The following is a 16,777-nucleotide window of genomic DNA, read 5'->3' as shown; positions in this document are numbered from 1 at the left end:
ATTTCATTTATCATTTTAATTTTTTATGGATACAGATGATGAGATAAAATGTAAATATAAATTAATATTATTAATTACTGATTTGCACAGTATGATTGCAAAATTACAGATTCCCTAATTTTTATTTGGTATAATTTGTATATATAATTAAGGAAATGAATGGATGTTCTATTATTTTCTCTCATTAATCTGATAGGTCTCTCTGTCAGCAAAGGGGTTTAACTGGGATTAAGCACATATTTACTATACTCTGAGTGATTTCTTTGAATAATTTAATCTAAGACAGTTTTTTATTAAGTACTATGTAGCACTTTGAATCATGTCTTCAAATAAAGGATTGTACCTGTAAATGTTCCCTCTATTCAAATAATTTCATCAAGAGATGTAGCAAAGTGCCACCACTGTAGACTATTTGAAACCTGACAATGTCACTCTATCGACAGGCAGATGGATGAAACAGGCAAGATCAACCATTCCAGTGTGACGGAATTCCTTCTCCTTGGGTTTTCTCTCACACGAGATAAGCGCATCTCTCTCTTCATCGTCTTCCTTCTCATCTACATCACGACAATTCTGGCCAATGTTCTAATCATCATCCTGGTGCACGGCGACAACCGCCTTCATAACCCCATGTATTTCCTTCTTGGCAGCTTCTCCTTCCTTGAGATCTGCTACACAGCCGTAACAGTACCGAAGATGCTGTCGGATTTGATTCTGGAGAATCAGTCTATTTCAGTTGCAGGCTGTATCACCCAGTTCCATTTCTTCTCTCTCTGTGCGGCCACTGAGCATTTTCTCCTTATTGTCATGGCTTATGACCGCTATGTGGCCATCTGTTACCCTCTCCATTATGTGAGCATCATGAGCAACCAGACTTGTATCAAACTTGTTTCTAGTTGCTGGCTCATAAGTGCTTCGTCTCTGTCTATCCCAGCATATTCTGTATCAAGGCTCCATTTCTGTGGGCCCAACACCATTGACCATTTCTTCTGTGAATTTAACCCATTGTTACAACTCTCCTGCACAAACACCTACATTGCCCAAATCATCTTCAATGCCCTCTCTTGGATTATAATATTGGGCTGCCTCATCTGCATTGCAGTTTCCTACATATATATCATCTCCAGCATCATGCAGATCCCTTCCAACCTTGGGAAAAAGAAAGCTTTCTCTACGTGTGCCTCGCACCTAGCTGTGGTTGGAATATTTTATGGGACAGTCATATTCATATATCTGAGACCAACCGTGCATATCCCTTTTAAGCAAAATAAAGTTGTTTCTGTGTTTTATATTGTAGTGACCCCTATGCTGAATCCCATCATTTACAGCTTTAGAAATGTGTCCCTACGTAAAGCTGCCTCTAGTTGGGTGGACAGAAGGAGAGGACACTCTTTTAGGGAGGAAGACTGAAGAAGTTGAATAGAATCTTTATAGAATTGTCCTGACAGTGGAGGGGAAAACCTAGTTAAATCCCGACTTACATCAATCTGCGAGCTTTAAAAAGCTCTTCCTGCATCATTGGCCATTTGTACTAAGAACTGCTACTCCATATGATGTGCTGGAAGAAGACACCATTCATGTGATTGTCATTTGAATTGGCTGTTAGCCAATATTTACTAAGCCATGCTGGAAGGTGTATCTTGGAGCAGCACTGCTTAGTTAATACGTCCCTAAATCTAAACGGTAACATTTGACAAAGCAGCACATTTTTGCAGGCCCCATTTTGCTCTATAAGAAATAAACATATTTGTACTATGTAACTTTTTATCACTTGAAGCAGAGAAAATATGCATATCCTGTGCAGACATACCTTGATTAGTAGTGGAAATGGGGATATTTATTATTGCATGTTACATTTGTAGTAACAAACATTTACAAAAGTACAAATAGATCATCAGCAAATCAGCAATAAGATCATTCAGTAAATGAGTGACTGTTTGTCCTTTAGCGCAGGGGTGCACCGCGCTCTTCCCAAGGCATTTAAATTAATTGCCAGGGAATCACGTGAGGCCTCTGCAACTTCACTTACCTTGTCTCAGGCGACTGGTCGCCATGGCAACGCGGCGGCAAATGACGATGTGACATCACGTGACCCCGCTGCGTCATTTGACGCCAGAGACATGGTATGGAGGGGGATGCGAGCGGGGGAGGGGGTACGCAGGGGGGAAAGATTGCACACCCCTGGTTTAGAGCCTGCATCTCCATACAAAATCTTTTGTTTAGGTTTGACACAAGTTTCTTAGGCACCAGGCACTTTGTGATGTATAAAAAGCGGAGAACATTGTAAGGCAGGGGTTCTCCTCTCCAGCCCCAAGATGCCCCAACAGGTCAGGCTTTCAGGATATCCCAGCTTCAGCACAGGTTTCTCAGTCTTCGATTGAGCCTCTGATTGAGCCACCTGTGCTGAAGCAAGGATATCCTTAAATCCTGACCTGTTTGGGGTCTTGAGGACTGGAGTTGAGAACCCCTGTTGTAAGGGTATATTAACATTGATAATAACTTTGTCATGCAACATTTATCGCTTGCTATTTCTAAGTGGGGAAAATTTGATGCAAAATATGTTGATGGATTGAAGTTGAGATGCATTTTCATAATACTATTTTAAATCTGTTAAAGTAAAACTTTCTGTCTCTGTATTTGTTCAGCTTACAATAAAACACCTTTCTTCTCAAATAGCCCATGGCCCTCTGATTATGTTTATGTGTGAGAACAAATAATTGGGTTCCCAGCACTCAATTGTAAGAAGGATCTGGATAAGAGGATTAAGTCAAATATATCTGTATTGAAAACAGAATCACCACAGGGTACACTGTGTTGGAGAAAAAACAGCGTGACCAAGAACTAAAATAACTGATCAATGTTGGTCAAAGAGTAATACTAGAGCATAATACAAGAATAAGTGTATACTGTATACAAAAAAGTGAACAATCAACTACACGTGGAAGGAGATCAATTTTGTGCTGATTTCAGTTGAACGGCAATTCTACTTGGCTAGAACCAAGTAGAACAAAGAAAAACCAGACAAACAAATATAAAATTAAACTAATAACAAATAACTAATTAAACTAATAACAAGTGCACTGTAAAAGAAAAGTGCACTAAAAATGAAGGGTTAATATAAAATAATCCAAAGTGGGGCATACCGAGCAGAGCACCCTGCCTGACACCCACTGGGAGACAAACTCTAAAACCATCCCAGTGGACTCGACGTACGTGTACTCTGCCCGGATACAGGAGTGCATCAGTGCCCGGAACATGGCAACATTCTTCATTGGTAGCTCCCCTTCCAAATGCTGCTTCCTGGTCTTATACTGTATATGGCTAGCTTACCAATGCGAGGAGCAGGTTGGCAAGGAGCTCCTTAGGGGTAGGTGGTGGGGGAGTCCGTGAAGTGGGCCAAGTACTCTCCTGTGCTCAGTGCACTGTGGAGGACTCTCCAACTCAGATTCGAGGTGGGGCGGGGAACCAACTCTGAATTTAGTTCCCTTCACTGGGGCCTTTTGCCCTCATTTTCTTGTAGTACCACCCCCAGATGATATCAGGGTGGGCGACAAGGGCGAGATAGTAAAGCCCTTTCCTCGGCATACTGCGGAAACATGCCAGGGACAGATCCCCCAAACTTCAGAGGTTGGGGACGAGAGTAGCATATAGGGTTTTCGTGTCTTTGGTCCCAGATCCGGAGAGCTGGGGGTGAAAGGTGGGCAGGGCTCTCCATTCTGCAGTACACCCTCAATGAAGGTGAGTGAGTAGAGGGAAATGGTATCTTTAATCTTCTGGATCAGACGACGAGGTACGCGGGCAGTAGGCAGACCCATATGGTGCTCGAGCAACTCTGCCTCTACCCTGTCCTGTCACTCATAGTCCAGGAGATCCCAACTCTGGTCACTCACGCCAGGATTATTTGATGGCAGCAATAGGGTTAATCAAACATTCAAGCCCCACTGCTGGATTTAACAGCATGGGTTCGTGAGAAAATCAAACCCCACCGCCGCAGCTCCAGGCTCTTAGTAGGTCCCAGTAGTATGCTGGCATCACAGAGAGGTCTCTACCTAACCCCTGAGGCTTGATAATAGACAGTTGCCGTGCATACCCGATAATGTGCAGCTGGCGAAAGAAACTGGTCACCAGCTCGCACCACTGCGCAGACGGATCTGCGAATAGGTATCTCTGCAGGTATTGGAGGAGTAAAGTGTGTATCTGGGAGTGGACTCCCTGTCCACCCTCTCCCAAAGGGAGGCACGCAACACCCGAACAGACCCAATGCTTCTCCATCCAGAGAAAGTCCAGCAACTTCCTCTGGATTCTGCTGACAATTTCAGGGGGTTGTCCCATGGCTATCAGCCGGTGCCACCGCTGACTGGCCACCAGCTGATTGATCAACAAAGTCCTTCCCCTGAGGGAAAGCATTTTTAGCAGATACGCTCACGACCCCAGACGAGCGATGACACGTTCGTCAAGATCACTGAAGTTTTCTGGGGCCGGGTAAACTAGTTAAGTGCCTCTCTGCTAAGGGAGGGGAAAAAAAGACAGCTTTTAAAAGCTGCAGGTCTTTTTTTCTTTTCCTCCCTTGCTAATTCCATTTTCCCTAGCAAGGAGCTGCACATCAATATTAAAAAAAAAAAAAAAATCAACGTAATATAAAGTGAATAAGAAAGAAAAACAAACAACCAGTGGTGGGGGAGGGAATAGGGGTTGAGCCTGCAGGTACCAGCGCACTCAGAGTAGGGCTGTGCTGGGTTGAATCACTGCAGCCGCTGGGGGAATACAAAAAAACTGTTTGAAAACTCCCAAATAAACCCCAAACTCCCTATAAGACTCCCACTATATGCCCCTACTATTTCCATGCCCAAATATACCAATTAAATTACATTAGAAAACAATAAAATAGATTTAAAACCAAATGTTTGGGAGCTCTATTACTGGGTTTCCAACATGGGAGGAGGGAGGGGGGGAAGGGAAGGGAAAGGGGGGATGGGAAAAACCACAAGGGATTAAGTGGGTAATGAAACAAGGGGGGCAATGTTTCGGGGTAGGGACCCCTTCTTTTGGCCCATTCCCACAAACTTGTAGGGTCTATGATACATCTATTATACCTTCCACACACTGCCTATTTTAATCAAATATATCACCCACAGTGTACAGTGCACTTTGTAATGAATGTATTGACACAAAGCACAATATGCAAAGTATGAACTGAATCATGCAGAGACACAATGGAACAAAGTACTGTAAGCTATCACCCTACTAATCCCTGTAAAGCAAATGATTATACAGAGAAATGGTTACAATGACCTATCAAAATAACTCTGAAAACCCTTAAGGGGCAACATGAGAAGATATTGGGGCCTATGCTAGTAGCCTTCATAAAGTGTCTCGCTTAGCCTGCTACGCCGCCAGTTTTGAAAGTGTAGTTATCACAGTATTCAGAAAGACTCTGAATACATGTGATAGCAAAATGCACAAAACTGGTGAGGAGCAGCGATGGGATATTCGCTGCTCTCAAATGGTCTCACCAGTGGATCTGCAATGATCTGGCCCAGCTGCATAGAGAGAGCAACCTCTCCCTGCGCATATCTCGCCAGCGATTGCAGGGGTTTAATAACAATTTTAATACTAGTGTACGTGTGCAGGGGGTCTCCGGAGCAGAACCGTGTTGTTTTCAGGTCCGGGGACCCCCTGCTTCCCGAGATACAGGCCCCGTTATAGGTTGCCGGTATCTCCTTTGCATTTAAATGTCCCGGTCACGTGACGCGAGACCTTTAAATGCATAGGAGATACTGACAAACCATAACGGGGCCTGTATCTCGGGAAGCAGGGGGTCCCGCCCTGAAATCAACGCGGTTCTGCTCCGGAGACACCCTGCTCACTAGCATTAAAATTGTTATTAAAACAGCTTAATTACTTTAGCGGCCTGGTAGGCCACCCTTGGGGCAACTACCCCCTTTACCTAATCCCTCTACCCCAAGAAACAAAAATAAACACAACAACCCTACTACCCACCTCCTCTACCCCCAACAACTCCCACAACACATACAGTACAGTAATGGGCAAAAATACTATTATCCAGATATGAATAATAGCTAATTTTCACATTCTAAAATCAAACATTAGCTAGCCAGCATAAATAAAGTAAATAAAACTTCTATTTACCCCTGCCATGAAGTCCTCCGTTAGTAGCAAAAGTACAATACAAAATACAATCTAATGGCCCCTAACACTTTAATCACTTTAGCAATTAATAACCGCTAGAGTAATTAAGGGGTTAACCCACCCTCCCCTGTTACCCACACGGGAGGCCTAACCACCCATCCTGGCACAAGTCCCTCCACCCTCCACCCATTAATTGGCACAGTGGTACATCATATCCATATAATATGGCATGATAAGCCACTATAGAAGTCAATGGCTAACCTATACAAAAAATGATCCAGCACAACAATACACAACAATTAAAGAAATTAAAAAGCACCTAAACACCACAAGAATAAAAGAACTAAAAAGCCTCAACTATACATCAATAAAATTATTCTAACACCATAACCACAAAAGAATAAAAATTATGCTATACCAAAATTCTAGAATACAATTAAATAAACACCTAAATAACAAAACAATTCAAGAAATAAACTATAAACTTAATGAACATAGGAGTCCTTAGCACCCTTGTAATTCTTGGCCTTCCCACGAGCACGGCTCTGTTGAAAGAATTGTTCGACCAGCCTTACCCACCGGAGCGGGGGTCACGACTTCTGCATCCGCCACAGTGGCCACATCCACGATGACGACTTCCGGTTACACATGAAGGGTGGTGACATCTATGGGAGAAAAAGAAGTACCGGTTGGTACCTCTACGGTGGATTCCTCCACAGGACCAATCCGGACCGGAGCACTCCCGACGATCTGCGGGGTTGTAGTCATCTCAGGAACCTTGGAAATTAACACATCCTCACCGCTCCGCTGATCCACTGCATCTACGTGTTTCTCCTGTCCAGGAGCAGGTACCTTCAATTCCTTGCGAAGATCCTCCGGGCCCTTGGAGATCCTGCGCTTGGGTGGGGTAGCCTCTGATGACGTTACAAACGTTGGATGAAGCTCCCTCTCGCTCCAGATGACTGTTACCTCCACTCCGGGAACGATGAGACGAAATTACGGCTGGAGCATCGCGATTGAGCCCTCCGCCTCGGCTTCCTCCAACACAGCGCCGAACAGCTTGGCTGAAGAGGATGACTGGGACACCTAGATGTCTCTGGTGGTGGCTTGCAAGCAGCGTTCCACTCCTGCACCACCACCGGAAGTGATCCAGCCTCCTCCCGTGCAGTCATCTCACCAGGTAAATCTGTCTTACAGTCCAGGTCAGGGACACATGGTTCCCTTGGAGCATCCGCTCCCACTACCCGCACATATGGTTGAACACTATATGTGGATCGTCATGTTGTAATCCCTTTCAAGCGATTCTGGTCCCCTTGAGCCCCAGCAATCCTAGGTACCCTACACATAATCCTGATATGGCCCTGATACAGTGGTTATTAAGCACCTCTCAGTGATGGAGTTGGATATTCAGGTGATCGTTTTCCCTTACAGGAGGTTCTGGTCCCTCAGATCCCAAAAGCTCCCAGGTTCACAACCCATAATTCCTCTTCCAATGGCCCCGATACAGTGTTTTCCGGGCACCTCTCAGCTTGGCATATGAAGATCAATTCTTCTGTAAAAGCCTGCCTGCTTATCAGATCATTATGGATCTCAGCAGCGCCTCCAAATGTAACCGGTGTCTCCCCACCCTACGGAAGATTCATTGCTACCTGGTGTTGTGGTGCTCAACTGCAGGTTTACAGGTTTTCCGTCGATGTTAGTTAGGGATGAACAGGACAGGCTTTTGAGATCAGTAGCTCTTATCTTCTCTGGTACAGCGCCTCCATTCCCACAGGGCCTATCGCAGATAGATGCAGCCCCTGCAGAAAACCTATTTCCCTCTCCCTGAAAGACTGTAGTCTCAGACAGGAGTAAAAACAGAAATTGATCTTTATTGAACACACTTCATCACAGCATTTCTTACAGCACATTCTCTTCTCTGTGTCCCTGGAATCAACCCCAGGAGCTTGAGGCCACAGAAGTCTTTCCTTGTCTCCAACACTCCCTGGTGGAGTATAGGGTAGCTGCTCCCACTCCCCTAAAGGAGGGAAGGCCTGACACCAGGTCCCTGGTCCAGGATAGAATAAATCCCACTCCCCCTAAAGGAAGAGCATAGAACATACACACCCCACTTCCCATGAGGGGAGAGGGAAGAACACTGAATTTGGAGCTTCAGCCCCTTTTTGTTACCATGGGAGGGGCCCCAGGTCTTAGCCCTGGTGGGGGCAGTATCTAGGCCTTAGATCAACCCCCCTGACACTCAAGGAGCTGTTTACTGCAGCAGGGTGTAGATTTAACCCTAACACTGCCTGTGCTGGCACCAGGGCTTACATGTTAGGCAGAGAATTAGTAGCCCAGAGGGTTACCTGGCTACATGTATATCCTATATTCGTATTTACAGTATTTTGATCCAGAGGAAGGCAAACAAAAAACCCCAATGAAACATCATCCAATGATGTCTCATACATGGAAAAATAAATTCCCTCCCGACTCCCAATAATGGCGATCAGATTACTCCCTGGGTCAACATCCTTCCCATGTCTACTTATTTGGTATATCCCTGTATACCTTTCCTTTCTAGAAAAATGTCAGGGGTCCAAGTACCGATCCTTAAGGTACTACACTCACAACTTTAGCCCAACCTGAAAAGGTTCCATTTATGACAATTGTCTATAATTCAACCAATTTTCAATCCAGGTTTAAATATTTTTACTGGGTCCAATTTCCTTTATTTTGTATACTAACCTCTTCTGTGGCACCTTATCAGGGAAAAGAAGCGGCTCAGTGAGTAAAGACTGATTCTGATTACAAGGACATGGAGTTTGAATCAGGGGAACTGGATTCAATTTCCCAGTATCCGCTCCTTGTGACCTTGGGCAAGTCCCTTTATCTCACTGTGTCTGGCACAAAAAATAGATTGTAAGCTCATCTGGGCAGGGACAGTGTCTGCAAAAATGTCTATGTGCTGCATACAGTGCTCTTTATTGTAATTGTGAAGCGCTTTGAGCCCCATTGGGATAACAGTGCTATATGAAATTAAGTTATTATTCTAAAGTTATTATTAAAAGCCTTTCACAATCTATGTAGATCACACCAACTGCATTACTCTGGACTAAATTCCTACTTTCCTCCTCAAAGAAAATTCTGTAATAAGGGGAAAGAAAGAGATGGGGAGAAGAGTCACACGGAGAGAGGAAATGGAAATGGGGAGAAGACTGACATGGGGACAGAAGGAGATGGGGGATGAGAGTGACATGCGGGAGAAGAGAGACATGCAGGACGAGAGAGTCACATGCGGGGATAGGGGGATAGGGGAATATGGGGAGATAATGACAATAGGGGGTGACATAAAGGGAGTGTTACACCAGAGGATAAAGTGATATTGTAGGGAAGAGAGACACGTTGGAAGGGGGCAGAGAGTTAAATGGGAAGAACAGAGTGACATGGGGGAGACGTGAAAGAAGATTGTGTCGTAGGAGAAGATGGTGGCATGAGGGAAGAAAAGTGACATGGGAAAGTGACAAGGAAGGGGGATAAAAATGAGGGAAGTGAATGACATAAGGTGAAGAGAGTGACATGGGGAGAAGAGAAGTGTGAGAAAGGTGGAGAAGAGGCTGACATTGGGGGAAGATTGTGGCAGGTGTGTGACGATCGAAAGGGGGTGGCCCGGTATTAAAGGGGTTGCACCCCATTTGGCCATCCCCTGACCTCACCTGGGAAGCAAGGGGTTAACTGGACTGAGGTCCAGTAATGTGTTTTTACCTCGCTTCAATATCCAAGTGCTTATTCCCCTGTGTAACTGTATTGTGTTATCCTAGTGTTTGCACCCACACATACACTAGGATTGCTGCGGGAGGGAAAGGGTTAATGTTAAAACAGTGATTCTAGCCCTTTGTTTAAATTACCCTCAAAGATGCCTGCCTACTAAATGCAAATGGTCAGGAGAGCTACCAAATGGTTAGGAAACAGCCCTGATCAATGGCCCAGCCACTCTACCTGTTTGCAGGAAGCTAGAGTGGGGGGTGAGCGTAATAACTCACACTTACAAACCATAGTATCCTGCCATGTGGTAGACTGGCCAAACGCCTCTGATTTAGGAGTGGGGCTACAGAATGAGTGACCTTATTAAATATAAGAATATTATGAGATGTCCTTGGCTGAACGTGCTAAGAGTTACATATGTGTATTCGTGGGACTTACCCGCAACTAACGAATACAGACACCTGAGGTTTAACAGATACTAAGAGGCAGAAATTAATATCTCTCTTAATTTTAGTATTACGCGGTAATATTTAGTCTCATTGGAAGCGTCATGTGTGACGGAATGTATTAATATGTCTCACGTGCCAGTAAGTAATACTGAACTGAAGTTATGAAGTTATTTACAGTGTATATGGGATTTTGAATCTGTTGTGAAAACTGCAAACTCCATCTGTTATGGTAATAGGCAAGCAGAACATCTTGCTAGAATTTACATAGCCTGGTGATCAAAGGCTAAATTGCCTAATTGTTTATGTAGGAGGCAGGAACCAGGAACTGTTTGGTTTTTAAGTGTGATACTTCGCAAGTCCAAAATCAGCTTCAAAGACTTTTGCTAGCCTTTTCGGCATCTAGGGTTAAGAGATGAGTTTGACATGGTATTTAAGTCAGAGTCTCCCTTACTCAAATGTCTTCATGTCTTCATGTCTGCATGTCTTCATGCCTGTGTCTTCATGCATGAGTCTTCATTCATGGGCTGCATGTATTGCTGTGATGCCAACTGAATTATGGAAGAAATGGCCCATCCTGTACCCTGATGGCTTTCTTGTCCTAATCTTTAAGTAAGTGTCTATATTTTGCCTGTTATTTGTATATTTTGTGTGTTCACCTTTATCAAGGAATAAATTATATTCTATCATATCTAAGTCTCGTCCCAGTTCAACCCAGTTATATATATATTATTTTTGTGTATTATTAATAGCCTGTCACAAAGCTCCCGTCACAAGGTGACAGAAGAGGGACATGGGGGATAGAGTCACATACAGTAGGAGAGAAGAGTCAGATGAGGGGAGACTTATATGGGGTAAGAGAGAGTGACATGAGGGAGAATAGTAAAAAAAAAGGGGATGACAATGAAGGGAGAGCAACATGAGAAGAGAGAGTGACATATGGGGGAGTGAGAGTCACATAAGGAGAGCGTGACATGGGTGGAGAAGAGACGAGTGACTCTATATGGCGGCCAGAGATATTTACATCTACCACCTGTGTGCCTGGCGCGCTACAGAGACAACAAATACCTTACACATTTGCTACAGGCCCCATGTAAAGTTATAAAATTATTGAAGAGCAAATGCTGGCGGTCTTCATCATATGGAGCTATACGGTTGTACAATGGCAGTCTACATCTACCACTAAAGAGAAGCGTTGCTATGGGGCAAACCTTTCAACATCATGGCCTGGTTAGTTCTTACAGCTACCACTAGCCAGTGAAGATCAATAGAAGCATTTTAACAGCTCCACTCGTATATCAAAACAATTCTGCTTTATTTATATAAAAGGAGCATCTTCAAATGGTATATTGGAAGTTGCTGCAAGACTCTGAAGTCAAAACTGGTTGTGCAATACAGCATGTAGCATCCCCGACGTGACTATCATGGGGTCCCCGACTTAGCCTGACACAGACTTGAGTCTTGTCAAGAGGCATTCAAATCTACCATCTGTGTTCTTGGAGCACTGGAGCTACAGTATAATAAATACCTTGCATGTTTACTACAGAAAGCATGGGTAGTTAACATTTTTTTACTGAAGACCAAAGGCTAGCGGTCTTCATCACATCGAGCTACAATGGTGTCGACTTCTACCACCAAAGGGAAGCGTGAGTATGGTGCAGACCTCTCATGATCCAGTTTCTTTCTCTAGCTACCAGTAGCAAGTGAAGATCAATAAAAGCAATTTGCTTTGCTCGTCTTATATCAAGAAACATTGCTGCTTTATTCATATAATATGAGCATTATTGATTATGAACTCTGAACTTCGGTTTGTAAATATTGAACCTATATTTAAGGGATTCTTTGCTTTAGAGAATTAGTCAGGAAAGAGAATTTTGCTCTAATAATGAACTTTTTTAACATTGTTTACATTCATTGATTTTAATATCTTAAATTGTTGTAATAAATTGGAATAAGGATTGTTACACAGAAAGACCTACTACTTAACCTTTATTTAATTATTTGAATTGTTTTTTTATTGGTGTTATTTCCTATTCCAAATACAGAATTATGCAGGTTCTTTTTACAGCAGACGTTATGAATAGTAATTGCACCTGATGGAAATACACAATGAAATCCCTAAGGCAATACAACTGTGTTTTATTAACATCCTGTGAAGTGCATCAGAAGAGCACCAGACCTGAGCTTTGTTAGAACCATGCATTGCTGATCCTATGGAAGATAAATATTTTGAGCAATGTTGAACTGTTGCTGGTATTGTGTTAAATGAAGAATTCTACAGTTTGAAAAGGAAACCAGACGATTCAGAGTGGATGTTTCTAACATTGCAGTGATTCCATTAACAAGAACAAGGCATTGACCACATCACAACTGTACATCAGCAAGGAAAGATCCCTTGTAAAAGTTATGTATGCACAACAAGACTATACTGTGCCTACTGTACCCACAAGAAGATCACGTTGAAGCAAGGACAAACAATAAAGGAACTTCAGGTTGGAAATATAATGTGAATGAAATGTTCAAGTATTAAGAATGAGGACCATAAGAGAATTATTCTTGCGTTCCAAATAATTGTTTGGAATAAATCTTCAGGTTTATTTTTTTAGCATTAAATTGAATAGTAAGGAGAAATTCCTACAGAGTAATATAGATTACTACAGCAAGAATACCAATGATAGATTGACAATTGTAAGGAAATACTGTATCATTTCTGACACAAATATTGCTTTTGTCCGACCCCTGAAAGTAGTAGGGTTGCTACTACAGTGCATAGTTGGACATTGCAAAAGAGGTATGATGTGTATCTACATGGTATGTTTCTCCTGGTGATCTGCATTGAGAGTGCAGGGAGTGTTAGAGACAGGAGGGGCAAGAAGAAATGCATTCACGTTGAACATGTTTTATTGCATTTACTTAAATGGTGGTTGTTTTGAACAATTGTCACATCCTCTTGAATTGCTCTACAGAATTCTAGAAGCCTTATTTTAAACAATGTGATTTTGCTAGACTACTTTAACCCAAGTGAAAAGAATATAATGTACTGTCAATATTGTTAACCAGGTCCCTGTCACATCCAACTCAGTTGCAGTAACATCTGAGAACAACTTTTATTCTTGGTCAGATTAAGATAGGGTGGCAATTTCCTAGATTTTAAAGTACGAGGAGACCAGGTTATAACTTAATAATTAAGTGGAGGTGACTTCAAATTTGTCATTGAAGCTGACTAGTCTGAAGATTTACGCATATATGATGGTTTTTAACAACCATACGTTTTATGGTAGTTGGGATTCATTGAAGAAACATGAAAGCTCTTCATAGATTTCAAAACATTCTAAGACCACAAGTCTCTTCTTCAGATACCAGTTCAGAAGGCACTTGGAAAAGTAACATTTTTCGTAGTTACTGAAGAAGTGTTACATCATTAATAGAGTTCTCTGATCTTCATTGATAATCTACCGTACCACAATCTTCAAATATTGGGTAAGCATGTACTACTAAAAAGCAGCACTGCATATGAATCTTAATATTGCATGTGAAATTACAGCAAATAAAAAATACCAGTTGTTGGTAAATTTGCAGGTCTCACACAGGTCTGCAACCCAGTTTTTCCCCATTATCTCTTAGCATACAGTTCTTCCACTGCAGCTATGGATTCTGGGTAATGACATGCAAATGAGCACTCCAGGGGAAGAGGCATTACTAGATTTGGTAATATCAAACAATGTAGAAGTAATAATAAATATTTAAGTCCAGGAAATTTTGAAAACAGTGAAAATAACATGGTCTCATTTGAAATAAATGAAAACCATGTTACATGGGTTCAGCAAAAACTTAAAAATTTAGACTGATTTAATAAACTGAGGAGTAATCTACAAGGAATGAATTGGGATGCCATTTTAGCACAAAAAACATAGAAGATAAATGGGCAGTATTTTTTTTTTTTTTTTTTTAGAAAAGTACATATATCCGTGTATAACCTTGGGTTATAAGTATAAAATAAATAAGTCAAAACCAATGTGGCTAAACAGATAGGGGAGGAAATGGATTAACACACATTCTCAGCTATCTCAAACTCCTACACCCACCACATCATGAATATATATTTATGTCAGAAAAGAGTACTACTGGGCGTGGCAAATGTATACAACAAAAGACAGGGGTGCCCAATGCTACATCCAATTGACAAAACATATATGGTAATAAGTATAAAGTTTAAATACTTCAATAATAATAATAATAATTACTTGGTTATTTAGTTTAACCCTTTGGCCAAAGCGTTGTAAGCCTGCACACCAAACGTCAAGGTATAACCAAAAATGCAGGTCCTACACTACACTGTGAACCCTTCCTTTTACCTCTGTATGAGGGGAAAGAACCATAGTAGGTCATGTTCTTGCAGCAATGTGAAAGACCTCCAAAGTTAAAAAGGTGAGGAGGAGTAAGCTCTGTGGGGAGGTGCCACCTACCTCCATTACAACTGTTACGTGTCAGAAATTGATTAACACACATTCCCAGTTAGCTCAAACTCCTACACCAAGCACATCATGAATATATATTTATGTCAAAAAAGAGTGCTACTGGGCTATGTATGTTAATCAATTTCTGACAGGTAACAGTTGTAAGGAGGTAGGTGGCACCTCCCCCCAGAGCTCACTCCTCCCCACCTTTTTAACTTGGGAGGTCTATCATTTTGCTGCAAGAACAGGACTTACTATGGTTCTTTCCCTTCCTACAGAGGTAAAAGGAAGGGTTCACAGTGTAGTGTAGGACCTGCATTTTTGGTTATACCTTGACGTTTGGTGTGCAGGCTTACGACGCTTTGGCCAAAGGGTTAAACTAAATAACCAAGTTATTATTATTATTATTATTATTATTGAAGTATTTAAATGTTATACTTATTAACATATATGTTTTGTCAATTAGATGTAGCATTGGGCACCCCTGTCTTTTGTTGTATGGGGAGGAAATGGAAAAGAAGAGGCAAGCGTTTAGATTCTTGAAGTCAGAAGGGACGGAGGTATTGTATCAGAATTATAAGGAATGTAACAAAAATTGCAAAAGGGCAATCAAATTAGCAAAAATGGATAATGAAAAAAAGATTGCATTAGAAAGTAAGATCAACCCTAAAAAGTTCTTTAAGTACCTTAATAATAAAAATATTAGAAAATTAAATATAGGACCCTTTCAGTGTGAGAAGGGCAGGCAAATTATTGGAGATAGTGAAAAAGCAGAGGTATTAAACAAATTATTTGCCTCTGTGTTTACCAAGGAAGAACCAATTGCAAAAATAGTGCCGCAGGAGGAAGCCAAAACCTCTATATTAACAAACAATTGGTTAACTGGCTTAGAAGTGCATAGGTGGCTTGATAAAATGAAAGTAAATAAGGTACCTGGCCGCGATGGCATACATCCAAGAGTTCTTAAGGAGCTAAGTTCAGTAATAGCCAAACCATTACATTTAATATTCAAGGATTCCATTTCTCAGGCTCAATAACATTAGATTGGCATAATCCCGACGTGGTGCCTATATTTAAAAAGGGAACTAGATCACAACTAGGAAATTACAGACCTGTAAGCCTGACATTAATAGTGGGGAAGCTACTTGAAGGTATAGTACGGGATAATATTCAGGAATACCTAATGGATAAAAAATATGTATTAGTAATAGTCAGCATGGATTTATGAAGGATAGGTAGTATCAAACTAACCTTATTCATTTCTTTGAGGAGGCAAGTAGGAATTTAGACCAGGGTAATGCAGTTGATATGGTCTACTTAGATTTTTCAAAGGTTTTTGATACGGTTCCACACAAGAGGTTAGTGTACAAAATAAAGGAACTTGGACTCAGTAAAAATATTTGCACCTGGATTGAAAACTGGTTGAAGTAGAGACAACAGAGTTGTTATATATGGATATTTTCAGGTTGGGCTAAACTTGTAAGTGGAGTACCTCAGGAATTGGTACTGGTACTCTTGCTTTTTAACTTGTTTATTAATTACTTTGAGATTGGCATAAAGAGCAAAGACTCCATCTTTGCTGATAACACTAAATTGTGGAAAGTAGTAGAATCAGAGAAGGGTACAATTTCTCTCCAGAAGGACTTGGATAGACTAGAAACTTGAGCAAGTAAATGGCAGACTTAATAAAAAATAAATGTAACGCTATGCATTTGGGAAACAAGAATAAACAGTTGAGTTACAAATGAAATGGGGGAATATAAGGAAAATCCTTGATGGAAAAAGATTTAGCAGTGTAGGGTTAGCAATAGAAAAATAAGATCTTAACATCCATTAAATGGGTAATGGATGGAAAGGAAGTAGGCATAATTATGCCTCTGTACAGTATAAAGCATTAGTAAGAACACACCTTGAATATGGAGTACAGTTTTGGTCACCACTCCATAAAAAAAGCCATTTTGGAACTAGAAAAAATGCAGAGAA

General features: G+C 41.6%; 1 protein-coding gene across 1 annotated transcript; it reads left to right on the top strand.

Moving 5' to 3' along the window:
• The first annotated feature begins 447 nt into the window (after nucleotides 1-447).
• On the top strand, nucleotides 448-1,410 carry LOC142464592 (olfactory receptor 1f45-like). Its single transcript, XM_075567965.1, has one exon. The coding sequence runs from the start codon at nucleotides 448-450 to the stop codon at nucleotides 1,408-1,410; it is 963 nt and encodes a 320-aa protein (XP_075424080.1).
• The last annotated feature ends 15,367 nt before the right edge of the window (nucleotides 1,411-16,777 follow it).

This window comes from Ascaphus truei, chromosome 13 (assembly GCF_040206685.1).
Source record: "Ascaphus truei isolate aAscTru1 chromosome 13, aAscTru1.hap1, whole genome shotgun sequence".
In the NCBI taxonomy this organism is placed as follows: domain Eukaryota; kingdom Metazoa; phylum Chordata; class Amphibia; order Anura; family Ascaphidae; genus Ascaphus; species Ascaphus truei.
This window is presented reverse-complemented; position numbering and strand designations above follow the sequence as displayed.